The sequence below is a fragment of the Sus scrofa genome, chromosome 14 (assembly GCF_000003025.6).
Source record: "Sus scrofa isolate TJ Tabasco breed Duroc chromosome 14, Sscrofa11.1, whole genome shotgun sequence".
In the NCBI taxonomy this organism is placed as follows: Eukaryota; Metazoa; Chordata; class Mammalia; order Artiodactyla; family Suidae; genus Sus; species Sus scrofa.
In genome coordinates, this window is record NC_010456.5 from 121,318,236 (window position 1) to 121,326,273 (window position 8,038).

The 8,038-nt window shown below is 33.8% G+C and overlaps 1 protein-coding gene across 3 annotated transcripts in view; it reads left to right on the plus strand.

Annotated features, from left to right (window-relative positions):
* Positions 1 to 8,038, plus strand: part of PDCD4 (programmed cell death 4) — a 62,944-nt gene that overhangs the window by 46,412 nt on the left and 8,494 nt on the right. For all 3 annotated transcript variants that reach the window (XM_021073216.1, XM_001927049.5, XM_021073217.1), the window contains exons 4-8: positions 415 to 509; positions 2,065 to 2,178; positions 4,341 to 4,562; positions 6,390 to 6,487; positions 7,401 to 7,515. In XM_021073216.1, coding sequence (XP_020928875.1) covers positions 415 to 509; positions 2,065 to 2,178; positions 4,341 to 4,562; positions 6,390 to 6,487; positions 7,401 to 7,515 — 644 coding nt within the window. The remainder of the gene's footprint in view (positions 1 to 414; positions 510 to 2,064; positions 2,179 to 4,340; positions 4,563 to 6,389; positions 6,488 to 7,400; positions 7,516 to 8,038) is intronic.

Below are 8,038 nucleotides of genomic sequence, written 5' to 3' on the forward strand. Positions count from 1 at the left end.
TTGAGTTTTTTTGACACATCACACTGGATCAACATACTTTTTGTTTCCGAGAAATGTCAGATAAAATTTAGCTTAACTTAACCTGCCTTAAGATCCCTGATACAGCTATTTTTCTGATTTTTTTTTTTTGGTTTGTTATAACTTCTGTTTTAAAGCATCTGCCTTTTTATTTTTAACTTGGTATTTTGGAAACAGGTTATAAAATACATAGTATCTAATCATTAATGAAAAAGCAGTGATCTGAATAAAAAGAGGTGTAAAATATAACTTTAAACTAGCAAAAAAAGCATAGAAATAAAAATACATGTTTTTAGCTATTTTATTAATACCCAAATATCTAGAATTATTTAAGATTTCAATTAAAATTTATGAACTATAGACATTATGCTCTTTCCTTTCTCTAAACTTTTTCAGGTGGTGCTGGAGGCAAAGGTGTCTGGGGTACACCTGGACAGGTATATGATGTGGAGGAAGTGGATGTGAAAGATCCTAACTATGATGATGACCAGGTATAAGTCTTTTACTTTTTTTGATATCTAAAATGCTTATAAACTTTTTTGAAAATTTTTTTTGCTTATAAACTTTTTTGACCTCATGTTTATAGTATACTCATGTATTTGTCAAATCATGTATTCTATCTATATGCTATATCTGTCAAATCATATATTTATAATTTTATATATTATTATATATAATATATATGTAGTGTGAATGTGTATATGTGTACACATATTACACACATTAGTGTGTTTATCTACACTAATTCAGTACTTTCTGACTGTTAGGTTAATTTTGGATTGAGAAACTAAGTTAACTTTTAGCAGCGTAGTCATAATTTTCACTTGGTTTCTGAATTTAATAGTTGGATGTGGAAATATTTCTAACAGAACATGAAAACCAGTATATTTTAAAACCAGTAGATTCAAGTACTATAGAATCTTTGCTAAATATTCTAATTTTAATATAGTCTTGAAAGACTTGAAAGTATATGTCGTAGACTGAACCCAGTCACAAGTTGCATATAAGCATTTCAGGACTTTTTTTTACAGAGGAGAATGGGGATAGAAGATTATTGGACGTCTTATTCTTTTTGACATTTCAGTTAAATAGTACTTTTCCTTAGAGATTTTTGTCATCACTGCAAACATTGATTTTTGTAATAAGGGTTTTTATTATACTAATCATGAAGGCTTTGGTTCCTGTCTCCCCCCACCTTTTAAAGTGAAGTTTTTTTTTTTTTTTTTTTTTGTCTTTTGTTGTTGTTGTTGCTGTTGTTGCTATTTCTTGGGCCGCTCCCGCGGCATATGGAGGTTCCCAGGCTAGGGGTCTAATCGGAGCTGTAGCCACCGGCCTATGCCAGAGCCACAGCAACACGGGATCCGAGCCGCGTCTGCAACCTACACCACAGCTCACGGCAACGCCGGATCGTTAACCCACTGAGCAAGGGCAGGGACCGAACCTGCAACCTCATGGTTCCTAGTCAGATTCGTTAACCACTGCGCCATGATGGGAACTCCTAAAGTGAAGTTTTAATGAAAATAACAAATATGATAGGAAGCCATCTTTTTTTTTCTTTGCTTTTTTTGGAGCTTCATGTGCAGCATATGGAAGGTCCCAGGCCATGGGTAGTTCGGAGCTGCAGCTGCCAGCCTGTGCCACAACCACAGCAATACGGGGATTCTGAGCCTTATCTGCAATGTAAACCACAGCTCAGGGCAACTGGATCCTTAACCCACTGAGCGAGGCCAGGGATCCAACCTGTATTCTCATGGATAATAGTTGGGTTTCAGTTCCACAATGGGAACTCCGGTAGGAAGTCATCTTAAAACTTTTTTGGTCACTGCAGTATTTGTTTCTGTGGGAGAGATGAAAAATTAACAGAAGATATGGGGGATAAATGACATAGGTTCTGTTTTTTATGTAAGTAATCAAAGCATGTAGCATGTCTTCTTCTTGCCCTGAATGGGTGTTACTAACCAGTTGTAATGTAAAATTTAGAAACAATTTCATTTATCTGAATGTTTTACTCTTTAATTTATAAATTTCTTCCCCTTCTCCTTTCAGGAGAATTGTGTTTATGAAACTGTAGTTTTGCCTTTGGATGAAATGGCATTTGAGAAGACTTTAACACCAATCATACAGGAATATTTTGAGCACGGAGATACTAATGAAGTTGCGGTAGGTATAAAGTTGCGAGTATAATTTATATAATACAGGAGAGAAAACACTGTTAAACAGAAAACATATCCAGAATGATTTTGGATCACTGAAAAAGTTTAAGCATTTTATTATATGTAAATGAATTTTACTTACATTTTGTAAAATGTGAAATTTTATTTAGCACAATTCTTACTCATTTGGGCTCTGATGAGGGCTATGTGTCATCTCCTCTGAAAAATGGCATAACATAATATTTTAATAATTTTTGTAATTATAAAATTTTTATAATTTATATTTATAAAATATAATTTTAATAATTTCAAGACATTTATGGACCTTCTAGAACCTCCTCAGGGTTCTCAGTTAAAAATGCCTTAGTTCAATTTTTTTTTGACATTTCTGTGGTCAGGATTAGGATAAAATTTATACTCTGTTAAAAAAATACAAATAAAAATTTGAAAAAGAATGTATATAGAAATCAAGGGAACAAATGTGTTTTTTTGTCTTTTTGCCTTTTCTAAGGCTGCTCCCGAGGCATATGGTGGTTCCCAGGCTAGGGGCCTACACCAGAGCCACAGCAACGCGGGATCTGAGCCGTGTCTGCGACCTACACCATAGCTCACAGCAACGCTGGATCCCCAACCCATTGAGCAAGGCCAGGGATCAAACCCGCAACCTCATGGTTCCTAGTCGGATTCATTAACCACTGAGCCACGATGGACACTCCAACAAATGTGTTTTTTGAAGCATGGTTTGCATGGGAACATTTACTGTGTTAATGAATTGATCATAGAGTAAATCTAAAAGGTTAAAATAAAATGATTGGTTTAGTTTAATATAACTAACAAAGTGATAAAATTGTATCTCTGTAGAAGATTTTTATAATTTAGATTCTTTTAATTCAGACTGGGCTTTCTTGGTTTGTCTGATGCTATGAAGTTTGATATCTTTGCATTTTTGTAGGATTTGAATATAAAACAAGTATTTGTTCGGTGGTATTTGTAATAGGTGAGTCCTGCTACCCATTTGAAGCTCAGTGAAATGAGGAAGTAATACATAAACAGATTATTAAAATGTAATGTTAAACATTCTATTATAGAGGAAGAGTTTAGCTAAGTTCTATGAAGGTACGGACTTTGAAATCCTCTTACCTACCTAGCATGGGACCAGTGGTATACTTTGTGTTTATTAACTGAGTTGTACTATGAGTAGAGTTTATGGAAGCATAAAATGGAGGGTAACATATGATTCTGAGCCATCTAAGAGATGGTTAGGAGTTTGCCAAGGTAAAAAGGTTGAAGGAGGTTTTCTGGGAAGAAGCAATATTATATTTAAAGGCATTGAGTTGTTTAAGTGCAGTTCAGGAAGATGAAGCAGAGTAGGAAGAGACTACTAACAAGGACACCAATTAGCTTATTTGGAGTAACCAGTTAGTTACTACAGGTAACTGAGTTAGAATTTAGCCTCTATGGTCATACTTCCAACTTGGCCACTCCATCTGGGTGCCCTCAGCAAATACTTAATTTTTCTATGTTTTGGATACAGTAAATATGATGATAATATCTCCTTCAAAGAGTTGTTTTGAGTATTAAATGATAATGTAGAATAGGGTGGCTGTTATAATGCCTAATATAAGTGGTAAGTATTAACTGCTGTTATTATATTTTTAAGAGGAAATTTTACTTTATTCCAGAATTTAAAACAATCATTCCACTTGAAAACTGTTTTACGATTTTGTTTTAAACTTTAAATGAAAGTAAGAAGTAAATATTTGTGTGAAGAGAAATCTTTGAGGAAAAGTAGAGTGTAAAGAATATATAATGTAAAATGAATTTCTCCACAAATGCTCATAGAACAGTATTTCTAGAAACAATACAGTATAAGGCAGAGGGTTAGTTAACGCCTAACCCCAAACTCAGCAGTATTATGTAGTTTAATAAACTATTTTAGGTATAATTGACACTTTTGAGTTTAGTGATGTTTAGACAGTTGAAGCTTGACTTATAAGTGGGTCAGTATTTGATTTATATGTAGATGTGTTTATCTTATCCCCCAAGATATGACTTCTCATTATTTCCAAACAGAGAGAGGTAAGGATATATGGGTAAAATCTTGATTTAAAAAAAATTAAATTGAACTATAGGCAGTGACATACTTTTTTTTTTTTTTTTTTTGAATAGGAAATGCTAAGAGATTTAAATCTTGGTGAAATGAAAAGTGGAGTACCGGTGTTAGCAGTGTCCTTAGCCTTGGAGGGAAAAGCTAGTCATAGAGAAATGACATCTAAGCTTCTTTCTGACCTTTGTGGGACAGTAATGAGCACAAATGATGTAGAAAAATCATTTGATAAATTGTTGAAAGAGCTACCTGAATTAGCATTGGATACTCCTAGAGCACCACAGGTTTGTCTGATTCTTCTTTTTGTTCATTCTCTCCCTTTACATATGCTTGCAATTATAGAACTAATAACATGCTCCTAGGAAATTTTAGTAGATGAAAGGGGAAAAACTGGCCATAGTCCCTACCACACAAAAGTAGCCCTCTTTAACATCTTGCTATAGTTTTCCCTGGCTGTTTTTTTTTTTTTCCCCTTCAAACATAGTTTTCATCACACTATGATTTTATGTCTTACTTCCACCCCATGCTCTGTGTAAGTTTTGGGTCATATATTTTGTTCTGTCTCTCTGTTCTCTATTACATGTACTTAAGCTGTTTCATGAGCTAGGTTTTTTTTTTTAATGTAGATTATTGAGGATTGAGTTTTCTTGACTAATGTTTATTATAAAAATAATCATAAATAAGATTATTCCCTTTTGTAGCTTTGTGGGGAAATAATTAGAAAATTCATGACTTATGTATGCTTTTATTTAGATTCTGTCCTCAAAGCCTTATACTTTTATTAGATTTAATACATGCTGACACTATAATATGACTTTCTGGTTTGAAATTGAAAACGTGTGAAATCGTTGCTATTTACCTGACCAAAGTTTTAAAGCAAGGTAGGAGCACTTTACTTAAACATTAATTTAGGAATAGAGTATAGGTAGGTTAACCTAAATGCTATTTCTGTTACACTTACCTGTGATAGTAGTCTCTGTTAGTATTGAGCTTTGTTTCAAACTTGAACTTTTTTTATCTTTTTGGCTGCCCAGTGGCATGTGGAGCTCTGGGGGTCAGGGATCAGATCTGAGCCACAGTTGCAACTGAAGCTGGGCCAGGGATTGAACCTGTGTCCCAGTAGAAACTCTTTTTTTTTTTTTTTTCCTTAATACCAATACCTATACTTAAAAAAAAAAAAATTGTCCGGAAGTTTATATTCATTATAGAAGTTTTGCCCAAAAGGAAGAAAGGCCAGCAAAAATAACCACTGGTAACTGTTAACATTTTGATATTGAATCTTCCATTCTTCTTTTTGTATGTATGTAAATGTATGGTTTTTATATATCCTTAAATTTTAAAATTGTTTTAATAAGTGGAATCAAGAGTTGCCTAGTGATGCAGCAGGTGATCAGGTGTTGTCACTGCTATGGCTTTGGTCACTCACTGCTGTGACGCAGGTTTGATCCCTGGTCTGGGGTCTTCTGCAAGCTGTAGTCTGCCCCCTGCCCCCTCCATTAAAAGTGGAATCATATTATTTACGCTATTTTGTAAACTCGATTTTTCTTACACCATAAAATGTGATAAACATTTTGCCACATGGTGTACCATCCTGCATATACACCATTTAACCACACCTTTATTGTTAGACACTAAGTTGTTGTTTTCAATTTTTAGAAGAACTAATGCTGTGGGCATACTTTCAGATAAGTATTTCTATACAACTTTCCACTCTTAAGTTAAATTCCTTTAATTAAACAGTTTTTTTTTGAGAGACTATAGTCCAATTTTCTTTTTTCCAGAAGAGAGGTTTCCCTTGACTATTAAGCCATTGACTTAAGTATTTTTAATTATATGCTATGTTTCAGGCAGTGTGCAAGGTGTTGGGGATTCAGTCATGAGCAAAACAGATGTTTTATGCCCCTCCATGGCACTTAACCTAAAGGTTAAGATGCGGGAGTGTTATGCCAAGCATAACCAGTAGGTGCTAAATGGGTGTTTTTTTAATATTCCAACATGTCTTAGGTATTCACTGTGTAATTCAGCCTGTCTTCATCATTTATGTATTTAGAAATTGTGTCCTATGAAGGTTTATTTTGGATTTTTTAATATAGCTTTTTTTCATTATATAGTTGGTGGGCCAGTTTATTGCTAGAGCTGTTGGAGATGGAATTTTATGTAATACCTATATTGATAGTTACAAAGGAACTGTAGACTGTGTACAAGCTAGGTAAGTAAATTAATTTTCCTACTAAGACTTTGAAAATAGGGGAAAGTTCAACAGGATTCTGTTGAAATGACACTTGAATTGACCAGACATTGTAGCCACCTATTTGTTATGTGTATGTACTTGCCACAGTTAAAACAGAATTGAGAGATTCTTGACATGATGCAACAGAAAGAGGACAGTAATATAATGCAGAAGTTCTGTGTTTTAGCTAAACTATTGGCTACATTTATGTCAAGCCACTTTTCTCTCAGCCTCAGTTTCCTTATTTATAAAATGAATGAATGGGACTTAGAGGGCTCTTTAAGTTCCTTTCAAATATTAATATTCTGTAATTAGAAGAATAAGGTGGATAATATTAACAAAGCAGTTTTCAGTTTTATACTTATTTGCTATAGAAGTCTTAGGAAATAATGTTTTTCACTTTTGTTCTTTGGTATAATTGTAAGATAATTTCAGAGTTATGTTAATATGATTTTTCATAGCTTCTTAGAAACTTAGATTTGGACTTAGCTGTGCTTTATGTTTTCACAAGTGTAGATATGAATTTTCTAGGACTACTTCAGCTCATAGTGGAATGGTTGCCATGGTGGAATGTCATGATTCTATGTAAAAGTTAGTTTTAGGTGAAATGTTCCTTCTTAATACAGATCAGTTATTTTGAGATAATGTTATATTTTTGTTGACTGAGAAGTAGAAATAAGTGAGTATGAGAATATTAAATGAGAAGCAACTTTTTTGTTCCCAACTTTTTATTTTAAAAAGTAGTTTTTTAAGAGACTTCTGAATTTTAGGTTGCTTTTATGTTATGTGAAAGTTTTCTAGTGTATGTGTCCCCCCCCCCAACTTTATCCATAATTTGGTCAATCTCAAGCATGTCTATATGTTAAAATTAACTTTTTTTTTATTTTGGTAGAGCTGCTCTGGACAAGGCTACGGTGCTCCTGAGTATGTCTAAAGGTGGAAGGCGCAAAGACAGTGTATGGGGCTCTGGAGGTGGGCAGCAGTCTGTTAATCACCTTGTTAAAGAGGTAACTATGGGGTATTGTCTTTAACTTAATTTATATGAATTTTTTTCTTTTTGGCCATGCCAATAGCATGAGGAAGTTCCCTGGGCCAGGGATCGAACCCACACCTCAGTAGCAACCCATGCTGCTCCAGTGACGATGCCAGATCCTTAACCCACTCTGCCACAAGAGAACTCCAATTTATATGTATTCTTTAGCTGGTATTTTTTTGGACAAAAGTTAAGTTTAGTTTTATAGCTGCAAGTGGAAAATTGAATAATTCTTATATATTGGCTTTATGCCTTTTTGCTATAAATTATACACTAATTGCATAATCATTATTCAATTTTTATGATATTCCTGACTTAAAAATAAGACTATGTTGCTAAAAGGGCTTTCATGAGTAATTAAAAGGAGGCTGTGTAGGAACCTCAAAGGAATATCTGAAGTCTCTTTCTTATTTTGGTATTTTTTTTCAAATACTGTTGATATAAGAGTTTCTGTTTTGTAGTTATTCAGTAAATATCCACTTTCATAAGAGCAGTTT